At 42.8% G+C, this 26,089-nt stretch overlaps 1 protein-coding gene and 1 long non-coding RNA gene across 4 annotated transcripts in view; one reads left to right on the top strand and one right to left on the bottom strand.

The window, feature by feature from the left end:
- The window catches only part of CLCN4 (chloride voltage-gated channel 4), a 32,662-nt gene extending 9,869 nt beyond the window's left edge, over window positions 1-22,793 (bottom strand). The window contains exons 1-10 of the mRNA XM_083501881.1: window positions 22,670-22,793; window positions 17,819-17,970; window positions 16,916-17,015; window positions 13,516-13,703; window positions 8,469-8,591; window positions 7,954-8,160; window positions 7,772-7,852; window positions 5,967-6,512; window positions 1,727-1,913; window positions 938-1,336 (exon numbers count right to left, since the gene is read on the bottom strand). Coding sequence (XP_083358007.1) covers window positions 938-1,336; window positions 1,727-1,913; window positions 5,967-6,512; window positions 7,772-7,852; window positions 7,954-8,160; window positions 8,469-8,591; window positions 13,516-13,703; window positions 16,916-17,015; window positions 17,819-17,962 — 1,975 coding nt within the window. The 5' untranslated portion in view covers window positions 17,963-17,970; window positions 22,670-22,793. The remainder of the gene's footprint in view (window positions 1-937; window positions 1,337-1,726; window positions 1,914-5,966; window positions 6,513-7,771; window positions 7,853-7,953; window positions 8,161-8,468; window positions 8,592-13,515; window positions 13,704-16,915; window positions 17,016-17,818; window positions 17,971-22,669) is intronic.
- On the top strand, window positions 18,384-21,486 carry LOC310706412. Of its 3 annotated transcripts, none has more exons than XR_014525852.1 (3): window positions 18,384-19,137; window positions 19,751-20,031; window positions 20,147-20,721. It is a non-coding gene; the product is annotated as an uncharacterized lncRNA (long non-coding RNA). The 3 variants fall into 3 exon arrangements; XR_014525851.1 differs by lacking the exon at window positions 18,384-19,137 and adding an exon at window positions 21,333-21,486 and having other exon boundaries at window positions 19,150-20,031; window positions 20,147-20,611; XR_014525853.1 differs by lacking the exon at window positions 18,384-19,137 and having other exon boundaries at window positions 19,150-20,031.
- Window positions 22,794-26,089: the final 3,296 nt, after the last annotated feature.

Below are 26,089 nucleotides of genomic sequence, written 5' to 3'. Positions count from 1 at the left end.
AACTTTTGTACTGTCTTTTTATGATACCCTTTATTGAAATTGCAATGTGCTTCCTGTCACCTACACCAATTCCACCCCCCCTTGCACATACATTTCCCAAAGCTCAAATATAATCTTGTCAAAACCAGTTTATCAGACTTAAAACTTGGATAAGGTATGGGCCTGAAGAGGGAAAGAGAGGTAGAGAGAAATGAAGCATATATAAACTTTCTTCAAACAGTATATCCCTGTAATGCAACTTTTGCTAATCTTTTCTGATGGGAGTTGCAGTTCAAAACATTGGAAGGACACCAGACTGGCAAAGTACAGAAGTAATAAAAGAGGGAAAACTATGCTATGATGCTAATCCTGAAGGAATCGATAGGTTGTACCCAACATCCTCTATCCACTAGCACAATGACTCTTGTGCTAGCCGATGGATGAGTTGCGGAATGAGAAATCCAACGCAACAGTTGTCCTAGCAGAAACTCATAGTGAAAGAGATTGCGCAATTTACTGCGCAATGGCATTAAAAGCAACTTGATTATGCATTCTCCTGCAAAACACATTTGCCGCTGCATTGGATACAACCCCAACTATACTCTTTAAAGCAGAGCTTTAAAAGGAGGCATAAGTCCTACTCAGGCATTCAACGTGTACATGATTCCAACGGCATGACGGTGGAGAAGGAATGAACTCAGTGGCTCTGTCGCCTCCGTCACTTTCCACACGTTGGTAAGGAGCCTGCTCTGCAAGGAGTGAAGGCAGCAGGGCCAGGCAACAGCGGCCTCCACGCTCTCCCTACCCTAGTGAATCGCTGAGATGACATGCCAAGCTCAGGTCTTTTGAGACCTGATCCCTCATCCCTACACAGCCCTCTTACTCCTCTCCTCTGTTCTTCTTCTATGCCATCTATAACAGTAAGCATATCTCTAGACAATACAGACTCGTTACTTACTTATGGCAAGAATCAACTCCCGCCTCTGTGCAAAGCCTATAAGGCGTTCAGAGTCTTTAGAAACCACCACTGGAAAGCCGTTGTAGTCCGTCTCCTTGATTAACGTCTCCACATCTTCCACCGTCATGCTGTCTTGGGTCAGGACGGAGAGAGGCGGCTCTCCACGCCTAGGCCTCATGACATCAGTGGCCAGTGTTCTGTGGGTGAACTCATCCTTCACATCCAGAAACGGATAGCCGTTCAAATGTATGTGTGCCTCGTAGATCCCTTCTTTGCCAAAGGCATCAGCTACCCATTTGCTAGTGACAGCTGCAGCCATCAAGGGTACTATGTACTCCAATCCTCCTGTTAACTCAAACATGATCACGACAAGAGAGACTGTCATTCTGGTGACTCCGCCTGTCGAAAGAGTGAGAGGACCTTTGGTAAAGGAAATTATTTGCAACATACATGGGTATCATTAGCAGTATACCAGGTTAATCTACGAATTCTAAATCAGAAGCACTGTTGATTTTTTTAATATAAAGTTTATTTAAAAAAAAAACAACCCAGACATGATAGTTAAAACTATTTTCCATAAAGTAGCATTGCATCAGTAAATACATCCATGAATGTATTTCTTAAAACTTAAAAAAAGATCCCAGCAATTAATCCCTGTTGTGGGCATTCGAACCACCAACTTTCTGATTGGCAAGCCCAAGAAGCTCGGTGGTTTAGATCCCAGTGCCATCCATGTCCCTATTTAAATACCACATTAAATACAACCAAGAGAAAAGTCACATATTGTACCTAAACAAGCTGCAGCTCCCACCATGGCGTAAAGTCCTGGGGTCACACAGTCAGCTCCTGGCCTGCACCAGTTCCGGAAGATGATCCAGTCATGGTGATGGTAGGCCAACTGCTCCACTCCGATCCCAACTATTCTTCCAGCAATAGCTCCCACAGCCATACTAGGTATGAAGAGTCCTGAAGGGATCTCAAATAACATAAGCAGAAGTGAAAAGTCCGATTCTCAAAAGGTCAACTTGACTGCATACCATGAAGACGATTTTAAAGTACAATAAATAACTTGCGAAAGCATCTCATGCCAAATTTTAATCCACAATCTGTCTGTGGATAAGTTTGTTATATACCACACTGAAAAAGAATTCAATTCAATTCAATTCAATTCAATTCAATTCAATTCACACTTAAAAAGGATACCTAAGCAGATGGGTAGCAATGTAAGCTTTCAAAATGAGAGTCTACTTCTTCACATGCGGCAAAATATAAATCCAGCCACAAGGTAGGGTGACATCGACAAGGCAATGTTACCAGAATGACAAGGGAAACCAGCCATACTTTACCAGCTCCCTCTGACATAAATGATACATACAAATCTTAATTTTGTCAGAGCTCAACAGCACTGAGAGGGCCACAGGTAGGGGCGCCTTCCTTGTGGAACGCCCTCCCTTCAGATGTCAAGGAGATAAAGAATTATACAACTATAATGTATTTGATTGTTGTTAGCCGCCCTGAGCCCAGCTTTGGCTGGGGAGGGCAGGATATAAATAAAAAATTTTATTATTATTAACTTTTAGAAGTCATCTGAAGGCAGCCCTGTATCGTGAGGTTTTTAATGCTTGGTGTTTTTATTATGTTTTTAGATATGCTGTAATCCGCCCAGAGTGGCTGAGGAAACCCAGCCAGTTGGGCAGGGTTTAAATAATAAAAATTATTATTATCACAGCCCTTGGGTTTTAAGCTTTTTCTTTCTTAGTCTTTTATGATACCCATATATGACTGGATGTATCCAACTTCGAGAGTAGTGCCTAAGATTGCCGTAAAAGCATTTCAGCTTTGCCTAATTTCATTTACGAATTTATTCCAAGTTTAGCTATTTTACATTTTCTTTTCTTTTTGTCATACAGCTCAAAACATGCATGCCTTTCCCCCTTCCTCCTCCTCGTCAGAATCTGATAACGATTCAGGCATAGTGAGCAAGAAAAGAATTATGTCTGTTTAAAACTTCTGAAAATGAGCCCCTGTCATTTTGGCATACTTTACAACTTTATTACCGCCCTTTTCTGTATAATTTAGATTGGATTTGAATTACATGTCAAACGCAGCATAAAAATGTTTAACAAGGAGCCTGGCTTTTCACAGGTGAAATCAGGCGGTTCATTCCTGCATCCCTGCTTGTCAAGAGCTTTGTGAATTACGCCTTTCCTTGCCTGGCGTGCAATCAAGTCACCAGTCAGAATAGCAGGCAGAAGGTGAAATGAAAACATCAGTCAGTCCACTTGCTCGCTCCATCCTGGCAAGATATACATTGCATATTTCATAATAAAGCTATTTCTCAAGCCAAGGCAAGTGTTTGTGCGTGTGTAATGAAATTGTTTAGCATCAAAGTCTGAATCCCAGTACCATCTTATTAAAGTCCAGTTAGTACTACAGAGATGAAGTGAGAGAAGCTGTTGAATTCAACAAGGTTTGCTGCCCTGTAAGCAGGGTAGGATTTGCAGCCTTAGATGTCTTCAGTGCGTAGGCTGACAATGTTAGTCTTCCTGAGGACACGGTGGGAGAAAAAACAAAATCCGAATCGGATTTCTCCTTTCACATTTCCTGTGAAATGCAATGTACAAAGTGGGAACTAGCACACTTCCCATGAAATAAGATGTCCCTGTACAGTGGTACCTCAGTTACGAACTTAATTAGTTACGGAGGTCCATTTGTAACCTGAAACCGTTCTTAATATGAGGCACGCTTTCGCTAATGCCGCGCCGGCGCGCGACTTCCGCTGGCATCCTGGGGCAAAGTTTGCAACCAGGAGCATCTACATCCGGGTTAGTGGAGCTCTTAACCTGAAGCATTCGTAAGGAGGACAGTACATAACATGAGGTTCCACTGTGTTTGGAGCAAGCACAGATCATGAACTCAGATTTCATGCGAGCTTATTCTCCATGCCAGAATTACAAAATTAGGGGAAATTATTTTAATTCTACTTCGCTTCCCTCTGCTTCCTTGAATATGTGAAACCATTTTAATTAGCAGCAGTAAAGGACTAAGTTATGAGGCACCTTAGTAACTGACAAGGGCCAAGCAGCTGGACCTCTTTCCTAGATGGGACGATATACTGCAACATTTTGTTGCAGCGCCCACTCATATACAATAACAACCTTACCATTATTAATAAACGTGACTAACAAACAGAGCATTTATTATTTATATATTATTATTATTATTATTATTATTATTATTATTATTATTATTATTATTTTATAACCCACCCTTTAACACATAGGTTCTGAGGCTGGTATACAACATTACATTAAGATACCACATAGCAATATAAAACCATAAAATATCTAAACTGAGAAGCCATTGTGTGTCTCTTGATGCTGAATGTTAAGTTCAGCATACAAGTATACGGCATGCAAGCTATTGCTGACATAGAAATAGCTAGCTCACTCTAAGTTATGTTCCCAAAGCTAATTTAACTTTTTCATGCTACACGACATGCATATCTTTTCCAACAGTTAAGCTCATATTGAATTCCCAATCTTTTGTGCGTGGAAGTTTTCATCTGTAAAAATTCCTCACCACACCTAGCCAGAAAAACAGGTCTTAATTCAGTATTAAAATAAAGGTGATTTTTACAAATAAAGAAAACAAAAAAAGACAAGCAGAGGAGAACATATAGCATGTTTTAGTTTAATAAGGTCCATTTCGAGTTCACGGCCGTGGAATGAATTTTTTGAAATTATACCAGAAAAGTATAGAATGGAAAAATTACTTCAGAAAAGATTCTCCCCCATGTAGTGTTTTTGAGGGTGAAGACTGGATCTGGGGCTCTGACATTCTTACTTTGGGTCTAGGTCTGGTGGGCCAGAACAAAAACAGAGAGAGGCAACTATGCTGAGCCAAACAACCATACTACGCAACTGGTTTTTGTGTGTTCTTCAAGTTATGTCTAATACTTGCCCTGCAAACCTATCCAAGCTAATATGTGAGTTTTGTTTGAAAGGAAGCTCGTGGGATGCACACAAAACGAACTCTTAACAACACACACACACAAATTGGAAGGTCTTGGCACAAGGATCCACAATCGGTCAAATCAAAAAGTTGCCACAATCAGATCATAAAGGGACCTCATGTGCTGTCAGCAGTTTAGGCATTCGGAACAACTCTGTCCAATTGCACATTCTCCCCAGCCTTTGGACACCGTCCAAAACAAAATTAAAATACTTCCAGTGTAGTTTTTGCCAATGGCATGACAAGTTGATTAGGCTGCCATTTAACATTGGTCAGCTAATGCAACAACTTTACTTCCTGTCAGCAGCCCATAAGTTCTTATTTCAATCCAGGGATTTCAGAAAAGCTTAAGGAGTCTAGAGAAGGGGGAAGCTGAGCCTTGCCAGAATGCTGCCATGTCAAAAATTCCTTCGACACAAGAAATGGGGAGGTGCCAAGTTGCTCATGTTACACTATTTGTGAATTGGGTTTATACAGTTTATCCCCTTGCATCAGTTAAGGGATACACAAAAGAGATGGGGGGGGGGGCGATGTATGTCTCCATGTGCCTCCAGAGGGAAGAACGTCTCACACTTGACATCCAATTGATTTGACTACCCAGAATGCAATGGTTTCTAAACTCTATTCTCTGAACTAGAATGAACTGTGCAAAAGAAAACAATGGTTTCAAAGTGAACATGCAGCATCTTAGTGCACACTGCCAAAACAGTGGAGGCTTCGCTCCTGCACTGCTGTCTTAGCATTACAGTCATACCTCGGGTTAAATATGCTTTGAGTTGAGCGCGTTCGAGATGCGCTCCTCAGCAACCCGGAAGTAGCAGACGCTAAAAATGACGTCGCGCGCATGCGCAGACGCGCCATCACTAGTTACGTTTACCTCTAAATGAGAACGAGGCTCCGGAACGGATCCCGTTCATATCTAGAGGTACCACTGTACATCTAAACCACTTTAAAAAATAAAAATAAAAATTGGAGACCAGATTGCCACAAAATTGCCACAGACACTGCAACTTACCTTCATACCAAAGGTAAATATTGTGATGATGATTTTAAAAACCAGAGCCAGGGCGAGTTGCCACATAGCCATGTACACTCCAACCCCAGCCGGTCTGTCAGGAATATCATCCACAGGCCTCGTCATATTGGGGTCGTTTATGTAGTCGCAGAGCTGCGAGGACTCCAGAGCGCCGCAGTCATTGAACAGTTCTGAGATGAGCTCGCTGGTGCTCCTGCGAGTATACGGATTGGGGAAAGCAATGATGGCAGTGATGGCCGTCACCACGATGACCTCTAAGACCGGGTACTTTCCAAGCTTGGTGGTTTTGCGTCTCCTGCACCAGGCGATGTTGCATCGGATGAAAAGCGTCCCCCACAAACCACCAAAAACTCCCAGCAGAATGAAGGGGAAAAGTTCAGCCATGTACCAAGGCGTGTGATACTCCACATAAAACAGAACCAGGCGGCTGTTTCCGAATGGATTGATGGATCTCAGGGTAAAAGCGGCAACAAGGGCAGCAAAAAAGGATCTCCAGAGAGTCTTCAGCGGAAAATAATAACTCACCTGAGAGAAAATAGAATCAATCAATAACAACCAGAGTGTTTCCCATTGGAATTTAGCATTAAATTACACAGTGCATTTTAAAACATGCCCATATCCATTGCTTTCAAAGGTACAGTCGTACCTTGGAAGTCGAACGGAATCCATTCCGGAAGTCCGTTCAACTTTCAAAACCAAAACACAGCTTCTGATTGGCTGCAGAAAGCTCCTGCAGCCAATTGGAAGCCGTGGAAGCCCCATCAGACGCTCAGCTTCCAAAAATAGTTTGCAAACCGGAACAGTCGCTTCTGGGTTTGCAATGTTCGGGAGCCAAAACGTTTGGGAACTAAACTGTTTGACTTCCAAGGGACAACTGTATTCCCCTGAGATTTGTGAGGGAAAGGGTGCACTGTCTGTGTCACACAAATCTTTAAAAAGATCCCACCCACCCCCACCCAGACTCTGGGAGAGGACAACAGAAAAACTGTGCTGTATTAATTTTGCGATATCCATGTATATTTATGCAAATACATTGCAGAGTGGAATCAGCTCTTTCCCAGACTTTGGGATGGTGCTGGGGAAAGGAAAGGGAGCCAGCAGTGGCAGCTGCACCAGAGTAGCAGTGGCAGCCTAGGTAAAGGGACCCCTGACCGTTAGGGTCCAGTCGTGACCAACTCTGGGGTTGTGGCACTCATTTCACTTTACTGGCCGAGGGAGCCGGCGTATGGCTTCTGGGTCATGTGGCCAGCATGACTAAGCCGCTTCTGGCGAACCAGAGCAGCGCACGGAAACACCGTTTACCTTCCCACCGAAGCGGTACCTATTTATCTACTTGCACTTTGATGTGTTTTTGAACTGCTAGGTTGGCAGGAGCAGGACTGAGCAACAGGAGCTCACCCCATCGCGGGGATTCGAACCGCTGACCTTCTGATCGGCAAGCCCTAGGCTCTGTGGTTTAGACCACAGCACCTACCCATCTGCTAAATAGGGAACTGGGAGGGTCACTACTCACAAGTTTCTGAGAGTTTTTTAGCAGACCGCTAGTCCCCTCACAGAGCTATTAATTCCTTGAGCACTTTAACAACCAACCAATCCCCTTTCCTAGCAAATTATGAGAATTGTAGCTCTGTGCAAGGAATAAGGTCCTCCTTACAACTCACTGCACCCTTAACAAGCCACAGTTCCCAGGTTTCTTTGGTCTGGTACGGATGTGGCCTGAGTGTGGCCTGCCCAGAATCTTCAGGAAACCTGTGGGTTTCTGCATAGCCCAAGTTGCTTCTTACCTCTTCTAGGCTAAAAAGGACACCACCGATTGGTGCTCCAAAGGCAACAGAGACACCGGCAGCAGCGGCAGCTGAAAGCACCTAAGCACGGAAATAATGACACACACGCAAGTTAAAGAGTCTGTGGAAAATACACATAAGTTTACGAGGTGAGGCGAGGAAATTGCAAAGCCCGACGTTACCTCTCGTCTCTTTCCCTCGTTCTTGCTGTACTTGGAGAAGAGGCTGCTGAAAAAGTTGCCACAGCAACAAGCCACGTGCACCAGCGGCCCTTCTTTGCCAAGGCTGAGTCCGGAAGACACCACCAGGACCAAGGTTACTGTTTTGATTAAGAGGGTCCATTTGCCCAGGTAGCCCCTTATAATGAAACCACTCAAGATGGTCTTTATCTGGAAGGCAGGAAGAACAAAAGTGGTTGGCAGCTTTAGATTTTGTGAAGCCGATGCAAATTTTGAAGAGGTGTTGTTGTTTTTAAGACTTGTGAAAGCTAAGTCTCTAAAAATACAAATCAGATGCTACTTTAACGCCAAAAGGCTTCTTCATTTTCACTCCCGATTCCATCTCCTTTAGCAGATTCCCCCACGTCTTTTTCAAACCTTCACTCTAAACCACCCTCAAGCATTGGAAATTAGGAAATTACTCCCACCCCCCGTTTTGAAATGCCTGTCAATCCAGAATGAAAGCAAAAAAATCTTACCTCTGGAATTCCAGAGCCGCAGGCGTAGGGAGCAAAAACCCGGACAAGGGAGACAGCCAGGAAAGCAAACAACAGAGCCCACAAAATGTAAAGAAAATAATTTAGAATGTAAGCGCTTGCACCCTAGAGGGAGGAAAGAGGGAGAGAAGCAAACCAAGAACAAACAACTGTTAAACCAATCCAACAAGTACTATGTTTCTGCTAGTTGCTATATAAACAAGAGACGCTTTGGGGCTAGGTTTCTTCCCTGAATTTAATGACAGGGCTATTGCAGCAAAGAAAGCCCACCACTTATGCAAGGTTACATTCTGGGGATCACGCCTGAAGCCAAAATCACATATAGTCAAAACACACTAGGTGCAATGGCAGGTGGGATTGCCAAAGAATGCACGCCTCCTTTCTATCTATCTATCTATCTATCTATCTGCCAAGCACATAAAACTGAATGTGTGCAAGTTAAATACACATAAGTTGAGGGCTTACTGTATTTATTACATTGTCACCGATCTCCTCCAAAGGCAGCAGCCAATGGCTGGCCAGAAAGCAAGGTTCTGCCCTCCGGGGGGGGCACAAATTGGCTCATTTGAAAAACCCTTTTGGGTGGGAAAACCAGCCCCAAGATCCCACCGGTTGAGGGGAATTCTCTTTGAGGGGCAAGCAAATGTGCGTGCCCAGGCTAGTGTGGATGGTGGCTGAGAGCGAGGGGCCACAACCATCACCTGCTGGGAAAGCACTCAGCGGCCATTATTACATAGTCATTGAGTTCCTCCAAATAACCCGTTTATTCAGCCACCATCCCAATTTGCTTGCACATAGCTTAGGCAGTCTGTACTAAGCATTCCTTCTGATTTATGGGGTGGTTGTATGACAATGAGCATTCATTCCGATTTGCTTGTGGGGTGTTTATACATCTCCCTATTGATAATTCATGCACCCCACACTTTTCAGTGCAATTTCCCATCACTTTCCTAGCTGCAAAAAGTCTGTTTTTTTCTAAGCATTTTCTGTGTTCGAGTGACACCTCAATTTGCAGTTGCATTTGTATCCCTCCAACCACATAGCGACAGGCTGGAGACGCCCAGTGTTTCTCCAACAGTACAAATATCTGCTTCTTGACTGCAGTTCTGCACACACTTAAGCAGAAGCCAGCACTGCAGAACTCAGGGAGACCTACATCGGGGTTAAGTTGTCGCATAACTGGGCCACATATTATCTGTGCGGCACCCACAGTAAAGCAATTCATACAGAAAATGCAGCTGGGGGTAGGAAACACTAAACTCTTTATAAATACAGTGCAATTCATGGCCGCCACAACTATACTGCAAACCATATTTAAACAGATGCTAAACCACTGTGGGAGCTGGCACGACATTTGGAAAATATTCATTAACTGCCCAAAAGAAAAATTGCTCAACACATGTAGAAAAGGGTCTGCCCCATAATCCCTAAAAAGCAAGGGTTATGCAGGCCAAATGAACACAGATACAGGCAGTCAGGAGGGAAACTTGAATTGTCACCCATTCCCTCCCCACAGAGTCAATAGTGTTTTTTGTTTTTTAAGATAATGCATAGGGGAAAGTAAGTAGATGTAAGTAACTCTCAGTATGAATACTGCTGGACTACAACTCCCATCAACCCCAGATTGGATACCCCTGAAGTCACCCTTACTGGCAAGAAGCGAAGGTTGTGCTAAGAGCCACAGTTTAGTGGGAGAGCATTTGCCTTGAGGGCAGAAGCTCTCTGGTTCAGTCACTGCCCATACATACTGGGAAAGACTCTGACCTGAAATCCTAGACACCGGCTGCCATTCAGTGTAGACATTACTTAGCAAAATGGACCAACCAACTGGATAGCTCAACTGGTTAGAGAATGGTGGTGATAATGCCAAGGTTGCAGGTTTGATCCCCATATTGGACAGCTGCATATTCCTGAATTGCAATTCTGTAATGCTATTCTATGAATGTTCCCAGCTCAGGATATGGCAGTTTCCTGTGGTCCGTACACCGGATAAGGGAGGATTCAGATAACAGCTCATCTAATAGCTGGGTCCTTAACCCCTTGTTAAATCACATGGAATCAATGTGAAGCTCCTTGTACATGAATAAGAATGGCATTTCACCATAGGATGACTCAAAATGCTTTACTGTTGCAAAAACTAAAAAGGGATTACCACTCAGCAGGCATGGGTCCGCCCACACCTCCCACTAGTCCCTTTGTCTTACCTATTTGCACAGAACAATTATTAATTGGGTGGCTCTTCTCACCAATTTTGACAGCTGGATTTGCTTATCCCCAGCTAAAGAAAATATTAATGGCATCTCTGTTTTGACACTTACTGAAGCCGTGAGTAATCCTTATTGCCACAGCTGAAGAGCATTTGTTTAAATTTCCCCATGAACGTCTTCCCATAGAGCTTTAAACAAGAGCCAGCTATGGCAATAATCATTATTCCTTTACAGGATGGGCTTTGTTTGCAAATCACGGTCCATACCAGTGTGAATAGCCTTGGAGTTAAGAGAGGCTGCTCTTGAAAATTTGGTTCTCAAAATACTTGGAAGAGAACCTCTTTGTCCTCTCGATGTAGCTAAACTGTTGCTGGGCTTGGTTTCTACCACTCCCACCCCTTAAATCACAGATATAAAAACTGAAAAGATATATTTTAGAGAAAGGCTAGGAAGGCTGCCTGTTTTTGACAAACCTAAATCTGGTGGAACTGGTTTGAGAATATGCATTCTCTGCTCTGGAAATGAATGTTTGTGGCATGGAGACTGTGTGTACCCAGATCTCTCATGCTCAAAATGTTACATATGTCTTCAGCCTAAGTCCCACGGAGATAAAAGACCTATGTTTCCAACCATGCTTTGAGACTCAGCTTTTCCCATAGGTATTTGAATGCCCCTAAGGTACTTTCATTTCCTTTCATCAGTCAAAATCAAACCATGGGTGTTATTAGGTTCGTCCTTCCTCCAAGGAGCTTACAGCAGAATTTTGGCCTCAACCCCGCAAGGTGTTAAGTTGAGAGGCAATGGCTTGACTTGGCCAGAAAGAAAATCATGCTTTAGGGTTAACACCATGCATTAGCTTTAGGGCTGTGTATTCCCAACCCCCTTCTCTGGTATGGCAGCGAGAACACCTCAAGCTTCCACTTCCATTTTTAATTAACTGAATTTTGGTGTCCATACCCTAAGTTTTGGTTAGCCTGTGGTTTACTGAAACAAGCAAAGACCACTCACAATTTTGAAAAAAAAGCACTCAATTTCAGTTAGTAAAGAACAAAAGCAAAAGTTTACAATCTTCTCACAGCCAGTCCAGGCAAGGGAGAGGGGGTACACAAACCACTGTTTACTGTTGTCCTAACACAGCCGGTTTAGTTGCCCAATGGCTGAGCCCAATATTATACCGACTCTCATATTTAGTAACTACAGGACAAATCTGTGACATAATAGTAATGGGGCAGCTGATTTACAGGTGGCATAGCTTCTGGCACCCATTCATCTCCCAAGGACAGTTTTGATATGGAAACTGGCACAAAATTGGTCTTGGACTGTCAAAGCAGTAGGCTGCACTGGACCAATGTTGCAAGCAAGAGTGGGGAACCTGTGTTTCTGGTCTGCAGCTCCTAGTATGACCACTGAGAGTTCAGACTTGGACTGATAGGAGAGTCTGACAACTTTTGGAGTCACATGTTTCCCTTCCCTGCCTTAGTATTTTGTGGGCTTACATGGGCGTAGACAGGGTTTTTGTTAGGGGGCAGAACTGACCTGATTGGTTGGTTACTTAAGTATTTCTATTGTTTTACTTGATGGGGGGGGGCAGCTGATCCCCTGCCCACCCTTGGCTACATCCATGTGGGCTTAGCGAGTACCGTTATGCAGAAGGAAAAACAGAAGGAACACAGGATACAGTGGCTGTTTGATTTGCTTCAATATTTTTATACACCAGGCATCTGCTACAGAGGTTCGTTCCCTCTCTCTCTCTCTCTCTCTCTCTCACACACACACACACACACACTAATTAAGACAATTCTGACAGGTGTCAGAATTCATAACTGCAGTGTGACAAACAGCTCTGAAGCCACGAAAAGGCACGAAACCTCAGGGTAAAATGGTGTTGCAAAAATATCCATCTATATCCATGTCTTCAATCTGTCAAATTCCATTACCTATGACAAGCAAAATTCATCAGGCGCAGATAAGGAAGAGTCTGAAAATATTACATCCGAGACACTGCCCTTTAAGGATTGCCTACATAAAGCTAATAATTTTCCATTCTTAGTGCAAACGTTTCATAAAAGTGACAGGAGGATATAAAGTTTGTACAATAGCAATTAGAAAGGGAGGCAGCCATATTTCAGGGGTGGAGACCACATGCTCTTCATGCAAAGGGTTCCAAGGTCAATCCCTGGTGCTTTCAGGTAGGCTGGGAAAGCCTGCCATTCAAATCCCCAGAAAGTCTCTTTTGGTCAGCACAGGACATGCTAAGCTAAATGGACTAATGGACAAAGGCAGCTTTCTATGTTCCTGTGGTTCCTCCAAGCATTAGACGTGTACATAAGTGAACGAGGAGAGTGATTCCAATAATGCTCTTAAGCACCCTGTAACTCCATTCTCATGAGAACCAGCATCATGCCATGGCTATAGTGCTGGTGTCCTGTATTAGGTAATTAAATTAGTTGAATTACAACTTTAATCTATGTGGAATATGATTATTATGTTGGTTGCAGATGAAAGATGGCATCGTCTCAGCTGCTGTACTTATGAGCAAAACTTTGCACACGTTCAAGTCATAGAAGCAGGTGCAGAGAGTGGCACACCCCCTCTCCTGTGAATTTCAGGTAATTTGCAGGCTCCATATTGTTTTGAACTAACTTGCCTTGGTCCTAATTAGATAAGACTTCAATGACAAAGCACACCTTCTTTGAGAAAACCAATAATCTCTCCAGGGCTCCTTTCAAGTTTAGTAGAACAAATTTTAATGAGAGTTCCTTGCTAAAATATTAACTGCGCAGGGAAGAACAGTGGAAATTATTTGAAAGGTGTAAACATACCTCGGACTGGTTAACTAGAAGTTCAGACCACTTTTGCCACTGCGGACATTTGTCCCTGTCCTCAAAAGAAGTTTCGTTAAATGTCCAGCAACACTGCTCATGACTGTACCAGAATGCGGATAAACAGACTCCTTCTTTCAGATCTGTCATCCAGTCCACCGCCAAATCGATAACTCCAGCTAATGTGCCTGGCAAGGGGGGGGACAGACATTAATACATGAAGTGTATGTCTAAGGAAAAAACCCAGACATTTGAATGTAAGAGAAATGAATGTGGTTCTCACAGAAAACCCATAAATATGAATCAATCCATAAACAGGTGGCATTCACAGTCAACTCTATGTTGAATCACCACCCCGTGTATATGTAATCTCTGACTGTATATGTAATATGTAATTTATGACTCCCTATCCACAAAATTGTCTCAGGCCTGCGGGGCCATTTCAAGAACACGTGTCCTTAAAACGCACATTAGGGGGTTGAGAGAGACCTGGGAAAACAGAAGATAAAGGGAAGTTCTCTTTTACCTTCCTGTAGAGTTTACTGTGCAATGTTTCCTTTTAAATGCCATCTGCTTTTCTTGGCTCGGCACAGAGAATTTCTAAACAACAGGCTCCCCTAATCGCACACAAGCAAGCTCGTTCGGCCAGACAAGAGTATATTTGCAGCGCAAGTAAATATGTTCTTGTCTAGACTGCTCCATGTGCCAATAAAATCAATGGGGTCGAAACCGAGGTCAAAACTGGTGGTGGGGCTACTGTGCAGGTCTCATGCCAGGATCAGGCCACCAGATGAACAAGCAAGCATCTTGTGTGCTTATTAATCTCAATACTCACTCTCTCTTAAAATAGGAAAACATAAATAAATAAATAAATAAATAAATAAATAAATAAATAAATAAATAAATAAATAAATAAATAAATGGATGGATGGATGTCACTTACATTGTGAAGACCAGAAGGTATAATTTACCTACGCTATACATCTAAAATGTACAATGGCTTTTTTTTTCTTCGCTTTTTTTTTTTTTGGCACACATCTGATCTGATAGCTTTTTCAAATTACATAGCACAACAGCGACATCCAGTGGTAGCTAAAGAATCATGCAGTACTGGGACTGTGTTGCAATAGCTTTATACAGACCAATCCAAAAATTGCAAAGCAGGAATTTGCCAAATATGTTCTCCAGCACTTGGGTTCAGTTTGTGAAAGTTCTGTTCACATGCAAAAGCCCCTCCTGGGCAAACTATTTTAATTCAGGGATTTAATAATTTTTTATTTTCTTTATATTTTTTCAGTCATCACAGTACTATGAAGATATACGGCCTATTAATTGATAGCAAGCCAAAACACCAGTTAGTAACAGAGTTGCTAGTAAACTGGCAAATGCCTGAAAATAAAACAGCTATAAAATCACCTGGCTCAGGCGATTTAAAAAAATAATAATAATACTTCTAATTCCTCCTAACCATTTATGGCTTCACCTAAAATGTTCCCAGCAATTAAGCCCGGTGATAGTTAAAATCTGTTTGTAAAATCTTATTTGGTCTACATTTAGAACAGAAATCTAAATATTGGAAGAAGCGGACCATTTGGATCCCTTCCAATCGGGATTCAGGCCTCATCACGGGACGGAAACTGCCTTGGTCGCACTGGTTGATGATCTCCGGCGGGCTAGGGACAAAGGTGAGAGCTGTTTCCTAGTTCTGCTGGATCTCTCAGCGGCGTTTGATACCATCGACCATAACATCCTTCTGGACCGTCTTGAGGGGCTGGGAGCTGGGGGCACTGTCATACAGTGGTTCCACTCCTTCCTCCTGGGCCGTGTTCAGAAAGTGGTGGTGGGGGGATGAGTGTTCAGACCCCTGGGCTCTCACTTGTGGGGTGCCTCAGGGTTCTGTCCTCTCCCCCATGCTTTTCAACATCTACATGCAGCCGCTGGGAGAGATCATCAGGGGGTTTGGGCTGGGTGTTCATCAGTATGCAGATGATACCCAGCTCTACCTTTCTTTCAAATCAGAACCAGTGAAGGCGGTGACAGTCCTGTGTGAGTGTCTGGAGGCGGTTGGAGGATGGATGGCGGCAAATGGATTGAGATTGAATCCTGACAAGACAGAAGTACTGTTTCTGGGGGACAGGAGGCGGGCAGGTGTGGGGGATTCCCTGGTCCTGAATGGGGTAACCGTGCCCCTGAAGGACCAGATGCGCAGCCTGGGAGTCATTTTGGACTCACAGCTGTCCATGGAGGCACAGGTTAAATCCGTGTCCAGGGCAGCTGTGTACCAGCTCCATCTGGTACGTAGGCTGAGACCCTATCTGCCTGCGGACTGCCTCGCCAGAGTGGTGCATGCTCTGGTTATCTCCCGCTTGGACTACTGCAATGCGCTCTACGTGGGGCTACCTTTGAAGGTGACCCGGAAACTACAACTAATCCAGAATGCAGCAGCCAGACTGGTGACTGGGAACGGCCGCCGAGACCATATAACACCGGTCTTGAAAGACCTACATTGGCTCCCAGTACGTTTCCGAGCACAATTCAAAGTGTTGGTGCTGACCTTTAAAGCCCTAAACGGCCTCGGTCCAGTATACCTGAAGGAGCGTCTCCACCTCCATCGTTCTACCCGGACACTGAGGTCCAGCACCGAGGGCCTTCTGGCGGTTCCCTCACTGCGAGAAGCCAAGTTACAGGGAACCAGGCAGAGGGCCTTCTCGGTAGTGGCGCCCTCCCTGTGGAACGCCCTCCCACCAGATGTCAAAGAGAACAACAACTACCAGACTTTTAGAAGACATCTGAAGGCAGCCCTGTTTAGGGAAGCTTTTAATGTTTGATGTATCATAGTATTTTAATACTCTTTTGGAAGCCGCCCAGAGTGGCTGGGGAAACCCAGCCAGATGGGCGGGGTATACATAATAAATTATTAATTATTATTATTATTATTATTATTATTATTATTATTATTATTATTATTATTGGCATTTGAAAAATAAAAGCATAGATAAAGAAGATGCATATAATCCATTCAGGGAGCTACAAGTTTGATTCCACATTTCCAGTGATACAACTTTTCTTTTATTAATGCCTATTTTTGTAGCATAAATTTAGTCAAGGCCAAGAAATGGGCATATTAGTGTCAACTTATATTATTAAAGCATTTACATTCACAGGAATATTTTCACAGAGTGTGCCTATTTCTGGTTAATAAAAAAAAAAAAATCTAGGTCAATGTTCAGCATGGGATTTTACACACATATCCCAAAGCATGAAGCATAGCTACATCTTCCCTTCGGCATGCTGAAATGTTAGGGATCGCACGCATAAACTCAATTTATGCAGATGCCCTCATAGGGAATCTGAGAATGTCTACAATGGTCAACATAGCATAAGACTTTCTTGAAAATACCTGCCAGCAGTCCTATAAGAAGCATCACAACCCATCCCGACCAGGCATCTAGTAAACTTTTGATGAACTCCCATATTGACTCCTTGCTTTTGTTTGTAATCTGGAAGGGAAAAAATAGTGTTTACTTGAAAGACATGCAATTTTTATATAGTACAGTTCTATATAACCAAGCAGCCCAACAGAAAAACAACAACATGTGTATGCTTTGATCGCATAATATTTGCATTTGTTTACAATGCAAATGTGTATACAGGATTTGCATGGAATACAGTTAAAGCAGAGTTTTGGTTCACATAAATGCATGAGCAAGTTAGGATTCCTTGATGTAATTTGGACACTGATATTTGATAGTCTGTCTTGCTGTAAGGCAAAAGATGCTTATTTTCTTCTAGGTCTTTCCCTTGACAGACAACCACATAATGCAGTATACATTATTTTGAAAGAATAATTTAAGCATTGAGAAAGACAGGGATCGCCAACATGGCGCTTCCAGATGTTGTTGGACTCCAAACTCCATCAGTCCCAGCCAACATGGCTAATACTCAGGGATGATGAGTGGGGTATAAATAATGAAATTATCACCATCATCAGAGTTGTAGACCAGAAACATTCAGAGAGCACCATGTTGACTATCCCTGCAGTAGTCTAAAGATTCATATTCCTCCAGAAGTGGATTTTGAAATATGCCTTGTCTTTGATGGCAAGTTCCTTCAACCTTTTCTCAAAGTATTACTTCAGTCATTTTGATTTCTTTATTTCATAACATTTTGTACACGATTGTAATAAAATCTCAAAGTGGTTTATGAAAAGGTCAGACCTATCAATTTGGGTGTGTAGGGGTTAATGATCTACCACTTTAGCTATCAGAAATGCTCCCTGCTTTTGAAATATTTTCCCCCTTACCTTTCTATGCCTGTCTGTGTCACGTGACTTCTCCCTCAACCAATCAATGGTATGAAAGTCTTCATATGTCCCAACATCGGGGAAAGGTTCATCCAAGAAATCCATCAAGTTTCCAGACCCATTCATGTTTCCAGCATTAACCATATTAGTACCTGTAAGGAAAATAGAGGGACAAGTTCAGAAATTTACTCCTTGGGTACCTCTCCTTGTCATTCCCACCAACCCAGGCAAACAGAGAACATTACAGAATTGAAGAATAGGATTGATCAATACTAGAAAAATAACTTAAAATCTATTTCCTTTGTTACTCTTGGCAATGGCCAAGTCAATGATCCCAGGTGAGTCACTGACACACAGTTGGTCTGATCCCAGTTTCTTGTCCAGACCTAATGAAAGGTGGGTACTGAGCAGACATAACCAACATAAAATGAAGGATCCAAAGAATTATGCAACTAGTTCCACATGCTCAGGAGAGATCTGGAATTGTGTTTCTCGCCTTGCAGTTTCCTGTGGCACACAAAAAAACAAAAAAAAAAAGTGATTGTAAGGACTGCTGTTGGTGCTGGTGGGCTCTTGATACCCTCATGCAACCCAATTAAGTTTCTACAACATCTAAAAATCTATTTCTAAGTTCATTGTTTGGTTGTTGTTTGGTTGACACTGAAATTGAGTACACCCCCAGGCTAAGTAGCACCTTCTGGGTGGCTAGACTGGACACTTCGCTTCATTTGAGCTTATTATTGCCACTGTTTTCAAAACTAAAGAACCTGTTCATCAGTCTTTACCCACTAAGAATAATTTGGCTGAAAGAATGAATGTATTTTAGGATTTGGTGCCCTGCAGATGCATTCAACTATACCTCACAGAAGACCCAGCCACCATAGCTATGCAGGCTGGGGATGATGGGATGGGAGCTGTGGTCTAAAATATATGGAGGGCACCAGTTCTACAAAAGGCTGTGCTAGAGCTTCGAAGAAATCCTGCATATCCAGTCTGGCTGAGCTAGTAGCAACCTGAAAAGTTGGTGAGGTTTCAAAGCTATCAGCTTATAAGCTTCCTGCAACATTGACGGCCTAGGAACTCAACACCATGCTCACACCCAACTTTCTCAAACTACAGCTACAGACACATTCCACACACCCTGGTCAGGAAACCCAAAGATTTCCATTAGCCCGATAACCAATTGTGTTGTATAACAGGCTTAGAATGAGTTTGAAATTGTTCTTTACTACTAGCTGTCCAAGGGCGCCATTTTGGATCAGATGGAAAAGGGGAGCAAGATCCAGCAAATCCAGTAATTCAGAAGGAAATATCCAAAGGTAAAAATAATACATTCTAGAACATCTTTAAGCCCTAAGATGTCTACCCAGTTGTGAAAAAAGACAGCTGTGAAAAAAGGCAAACTGAACGGAATGAAAATAAAACTACCAGTATCATAACAATATTATACAAATGGACAGTAAGACTACATTTGGAATACAGCAGACAGTTGTGGCCACCTCACTTCAAAAAGGATATTGTAGAGCTGGGCAAGTTTCAGAAAATAACAACCAAAGTGATCAAAGAGCTAGAGCAAATCCACTTTGAAGATAAGTTAAAACCTTCAAGGCTTTTTAGTTTAGAAAAAAGTAGAGTGAAGGAGGACACAATAGAGGTTGATAAAACTATGTCTGCTGTAGAGAAAGTGGACAGGGATATCTTTTTTTCAGTCTCTCATAATACTAGAACCTGGGGACATCCAAGGTGACAGTGAATGTTAGAAGGCTCCGGCCTGCCAACAGGATTTATTTGCACAACACATAGTTAAAACCATGGAGTTTTCTCCCACAAAATATAGGGATGGCCTCTAGCTTGGATGGTTTTAAAAGACGATTAGATAAACTCATGGAGGATATAGCTACTAATCATGATATCTATGTTCTACCTCCACAGTTGAAGGGAGCATGCCAGTCAGTGGGGAAGATCTGCTGCTGCACTGAGAACCTGCTTGTGGAGTCCCCACAGGTATCTGGTTAGCCTATCAGAACAGGGTTAGATAAGTCTTTGGTTTGATCTAGCCAGGCCTCTTCTTATGTTGGAAAAAAATGGCTTTCCAGGAAGATAGGAAATTGCCTCATATCAGACCATCTCCATTTTGTACACACTGTCAGTAGCCTCCAGAATTTCCCTACATGCATATGCTGGGGATTGAACCGAAGCCTTCTGCATGCAAGGCATGTATTCTACCCTTTCTCATACTTCTCCTTTCTTCTAGCGCTTCTGAAGAAGCCAGACCTTAACAAATATATAGAGAACTGTTTTCTTCACAGACTTGGTTATGTTTTACAGAACAATCCTATGTGGGGTCATGGCGGAGCAGAGCAGCAGATCCATTGCCACATCCTAGAGCGCTCATGTGGTTGTCCGAGGACACCCCTCTATTTGAGAACCCTCCAGCCCATTTTAGTTCAGACCCCACACCTTTTACACATGAGGAGCCCAACCCATAAATACAAGTTAAAATCAAAAACACTAAAAGCACAGAAAAAGTGTGTGTGAGGGTCACCTCAGGAGGCCAAAGGCATGTCTAAAAAATGAAGGCTTGCAGAAACATGGAATGTGCTCTAATATTAATGATAGCAGAGGGGGCTTTCTTGATACTTCTATCATCCTCATAAGTGCAAGGAATGACACCCTGAGAGAGGGCTTCTCCTATGGAACGCAAGCCCCAGAGAGGTGCATCTAACACCATCATTCATCTTCTGTCATATGCTGAACATGCATCTGGTTATCCTGGCCTTTGACAGTTAAGAGGTAGTTTTATGGGATGCACATCATCTGGTTTGTTACTTTTAGCTATTCTGTACTGCTTCTGTTTGGAACTCTTTTACGTGATTTGAAAAATAATAATTGCATAAACAGTTGCCCCTGTTGTTTTTAATTGTGTGGTTTTATTGTTGCAACCCACACTTATTCTCACACCTTATGATGAAGGGCAGGAAAGCAATCTTAGAAATAAATAAGAAAATATATTTGCTTGCCAACAGAGGTCTGATAAATGGCCCTCTCTCAGAACACTGAGAGAATGTCCTTTCTCATGTCCCCACCGAACATGAGAATGTCCTTTCTCATGTTCCAACTGAACTTGCCTCAGATGTTGGCAGGAAAATTAGCATTGTTTCTGTTGTGCTTTACAAGCATTTATTTAAAACACTTCTGCACTTCTTAACATTATTGAATTTCGAAGAAGTGTACAAAGATAAAATCGAAGGCTAACAAAGCAGGATAGAATAGAATTCAATTTCTTCCTTCTCCACAGTGAACTGACCAAATATACAACCCATCATCAGTGATCAAGGAATGCAAGGTGCTAGGTAATAATATATGGTTGAAATAATTCCAGGAGTAGGCTGGTACAGAGCAGAAGGGCCTGTTGTGTATACACACTACGCAAGTGGCAATGCTTTTTAACAGAGGATTTGGAAGGAATATGGAATGGATTTGGTTATAAGAAGGATCTGTTTCTGCTGTCTAGGCCCAGGCCAGTGTAAGATCTCCGTTTCAGTGTTAAGGAACAAGCACTGGGTTCTCACTTTTCTGCCAGGCCATTCAGTGTCCAGATGACAGCAATTTGGTTACTGGACAACAAAAATGGATTCTACGCACCCTAACTGTGGCCAAGAGACAGGTACTAATGAACTGGAAGAATAAAGATTTGGTTCTGTTTAATCAATGGATCAACAACATAACCACAGTTGCAACATATGAACGGATTACCGATAGACACAGACTTTGTTTGGATAAACATACTGACATTAAGAAGGAATTTTTATAGCATTTAGTGGGTTATTAATAATCATATGTATCAGGACATCAGGACAAAAATAGTACTTATAATAATTATTAATATTAACAAATGACAGCAATTAGGGTATTCGTTAGTGACACAGTACAACATGTGAGGATATTAAATTCCCAAGAGAAGAATTAGCATGGAAACTCTTCAGTGATAAAAAGCATGCAAAGAACTGCTTGCATTTTAACCATGAGTCATCCTTTTTTGTTCAGGCAGAGACATATTTCACCATGTCCTGACAGAAACTGAAAACTGTTCCAGTGTTCCATTCTTATACTGCTCCTTTATATTTGACTCTGTCCAACAACTGCCATCACTCTAGTTAATCCATTTCCAAACATCCCCAAATACCTTACTAATACATAACTCTCACATAAACGGAAAACGCAAGCCAATTAATGTACTCATAGCTACAGAGGAATTGAAAAGAAAATATAAATTATATTTCTATATCTCCCTATCCAGTGTGACAAGGAAGTCATTTAGCTGTAGCAGATAAGCACACCCACCCACCCACTCCCAAAGCATTTCTGTGCATGGCTTAATACTGGGTGTTAATTCCCCACAAACAAAAATAACTAGAATTCACAAACAGAATGAATTACGCTAGAAATTTGATGAGTAACACTTCCCTTAAAAACACGGGAAAATTGCAAATGCTGACATCAATATGCTGTAAAGGCTGCACTGCTGCGTTGGTAATACAATCGCTCCTCTCCCGCCCCCCTAATGAAATTGTACCTTGCTCATTTTTTAACAAAAAATAATGTTAAAACACTGACAACGGATTGCCTCCTTCAGCTTAAAAAACGCCCCATCTGACAACACAGCTCCTGAACTCTCCAGCCGGAAGATCTGGGGAACAAGCAAAACAGCCTTTGCACCTGCCAGCACAGACCGTGCCACGCTTTTATTTACAAAAACAGGAAACCTGCTCGACAGAGGTTGATTTCAAAACAAAGCCAGAAGGGCAAAAGCCCAGTAAGTGGTGTTAATGGAGGGTGTTCTCCTCTTACCTGCAATGCAACATCGTTTAGTTCAACCCCCAAATTCCAGACACCATCCTTTCTTTCCGGCTATGGCTGCAAAGGCAGTGATGTCATATGGAGGAAGCCGTAGCAGTCACGTGACTGCGTGCTCTCTCTATTGGAGAGCTGATTGAGAGACAGGCAGCAGCCGGCGTCCAATCCTTCAGGATTAAAATCAGCCTGCCGAGAAATTTGCTTCCACCTTCGCAGCTGACACTGCAATTACTTGTGGATTCTTTTTATTTTTTTATTTTGCAGCTATGCTATTAGATGACTATTTCATGCACAGACTTGCTATGTTCTTATTTTGGGGGGATATATGTGTGTGTGTGTGTGTGTGTGTGTGTGTGTGTGTGTGTGTGTGTCAGAATATGGGGCAGAATGTCGTTGATTTTTTTTTATTCTTTTTGAATGAATATTCTGTTTTCACTGGACAAATTATGACACAATCCCGAATAAATTCCACATTTCAATTAATGCAGTTTCTTTTAGTACTTGTGTATAATACTTTAGTACTTGAGTAATGTGTGTGTGTGTGTGTGTGTGTAATACACTAATGCAGTTTCTTTTAGAATATAATAATACACAAGTATTAAAAGAAAGTGCATTAGTTGAAATGTGGACTTTATTCAGGATTGTGTCATAGATTGTCCAGTGAAAACAGAGAGAGAAACTGACCCAGCTTCAGTTTAGGATGAGGATATTCATTCAACAAGAATGAAAAATATATATTTAACAACAATAATAAAACCCCCAGACGTTAATGAGAACAAGAGCAGGATTCTTCCCAAACCAGGGAAGGATTTCTATACTGTATAGCATTCATTTCCTCCTTTTCCCTCAGTGTGCACACAAACACCATACCAGGCTAATATTTTGGAGGCGTAGTCTGGGTATGCCTCCCAAGGGCTGCATTTTGCCGCCCCTCCCCTTGAACTGAAATTTCCACTCTGAGGAAAGTCTGAAAGGGATTGCAGGCATGCTTGTTTGCAGGGCCAATGGGGTGGGGGTGGAAGGGGCAGGCGGGAGGGCCACTTGGCCTGGGAATCAAGCTCAAAGGCGCCTCAAATTCAGACACACTAATATTTGGGCACTTGATCGGTTTGGCTATTTACATGCTTCAAACCAAAATGTAGCGTGCGTGCTCAGAGCTGCAAATTTAAGGAGGAAAGAGCTGTGATTAAGTAAAAGGATCTTTCGTTTTGCTTAACAGGTACTGATTTTGTCGTATTAAAGAGTTGATGTTTATAAATATTGATGAATGAGGGGCTGCTCCCCAGGCTGGCCCACCTACCCCCCCACCAACCAACCCCCCACTCCTTTTACACCTTGCTAAACCCTCATCCCCTCTCCCCCAATTCTTTTATACCTCCCCAACCCCCCCCCCCTTAACCTTGTCAAACCATACCTTTCAGCCCTCTGAAACCTCACACTCTTCCTTCAGGCATTGCTAAAACCACAGGAACCAACTCCTAGGGGCCAATGGGTCTTCGGGCCCCCCAATAAAATATCTGAAGGGGTCTGCCCCCACCCCAAGTTGATGGGCATTGGCATTCAAATAGTGTGTATGTGCTGCATCACATGATTATGAGGGGTAAGGTTTACTTGCTCCCCCAGTATTTTATTCAAGTTGGCACCCCTGGCCCAAACTATGCCCCACTCCGCTTATAACTTGCCAAACCCCCTTCCCCTTACAGTTTGCAAACCCTGCTTTGCTTCCCCTTACCTGCTTGCCCAAACCCATGAGCTGACAGAAGTCAGGACAGACCGTTGCACCTTTCCAGCAGCCATCCCGCACTGCTGCCATTTCTTCCTTCCTTGGCCTATGACACTGCAGAGGCCCAATCAGTGGGGTCTGTGCCAGATGAGCAGTGGCAACACAACAGGATAATTGCTCTGGAGCTGCCCTGCCCTGTCTATTCCTCTGCGGCTCACCTGGGCTGTGCCCCATCTGCACTGGTCTTCTGGGCCACTTACTCACTCATCTGCCTGCTTTGTTATTGTGCTAGTTTGCATGGATGCCTAATGGCAGCGTAACAGCCTTACAGTTTTATTATATAGTTAGAAATGTATTGGTTCTCCTGGCAGAAGATTAGACCATGATGAATATGTCCCCTCAGATCAACAGATTATACAAACCAACCTCTCATCCTTTATTATGTGCCTTAGTATGTTTTCATGTTTCCACCTTAATTACTCAGAACTATTTGCACCAATGCTTACATCTTTATTTCCAAGTTTGGCATTCCATAAATGGAATCGGGGTGAAAACTCCTAGGGGCTGAAACCCTTTGAGCCCCCTCAATGTTTATCCATGCTGTACGTGATTTTATGATGTTGTATGCAATGCCCAGATACAATGCTGTCGCGCATGACATCCAGGCATCATGCAGCCATGTGAGCCAGGAACACAGTGGCTCCTTTTCCTTCCATAGAAAGGAAGCAGCCCCTAGCCTGTGGAGGAGGCAGAGGAGGCACCAGCCATGAAAGCCAAGCTGCCATGCAAAGCCTGGGTGATGCAGCTGGACATCACATGTGACGCCTGGATGTGATATCAGCCCCCCATCTCTTTCCCAGACTGGCGCACCTGAATGGAACGAAGTCTGAGTTAGGACGCAATCTTAGTAAGATAAAATGGGGTGCCACTGAATGTATCACTCATGATTCACACATTTTAAGTGTTTTCTGTTTGCAAGGGAGGTGAGAGAGTAAGATTTTGCAATGATCTTATTGAAATCCTACTTCTGTTTGGTTATTACATCCATCATGTTACCTTTTATTATTGTTCTGGGTTGCACTGAGTGAAGAGGAACAACAGAACTTTCAGGACTAATTTCTGGACAAGTTAAATAGAGAGTCAATGTGAGTGCATCAACTTCCACTCTTACAACCATGACATGTAAAACTGAGCAGAGTGTAGTGTAACAAATCTGTGCTGTAGTTTCCTTTCAAGGTTATGTAACACGGAATGGAACTGATGGTAATAGTAGTGTGAGCCATTTGCTTTAAACATGGTAAATCCTTCAGCCGCCATCCATCATAAAACAAAGTCTTCCCAATCTTTCCTTTGTGGTGGTGGGGACAGGAACAAAATGAAGATTCGACAACATTCTATTCTGGAATTCACTACACTGATTCTAGCAGTGTTTCTGCAAAAGTGCCAATGTATATGACATTTAGAGGGTAGCACAAGCAATGCTCCAGACTCCCACTTCTCATACGAGAGATCCAACAAGTCATCCTACAGAAGACAATACGTATTGAAAACCATGATGGGCCATTGATCTGCAAGGAAAAGTCAGTTGGGTGCCACATGATGGGAAGGTAGAGCCAGAACAGGTTTTTAAATTCTTGTTTTAATGATGGTTTAACTATGACCTGTAAAAAATAGATACACAGAGCACTGTG

The sequence above is a fragment of the Podarcis liolepis genome, assembly GCF_965112155.1.
Source record: "Podarcis liolepis genome assembly, chromosome: 4".
Classification (NCBI taxonomy): Eukaryota; Metazoa; Chordata; class Lepidosauria; order Squamata; family Lacertidae; genus Podarcis; species Podarcis liolepis.
Note: the sequence above shows the minus strand (reverse complement) of the source record. Positions and strands in the feature narration are given on the sequence as shown.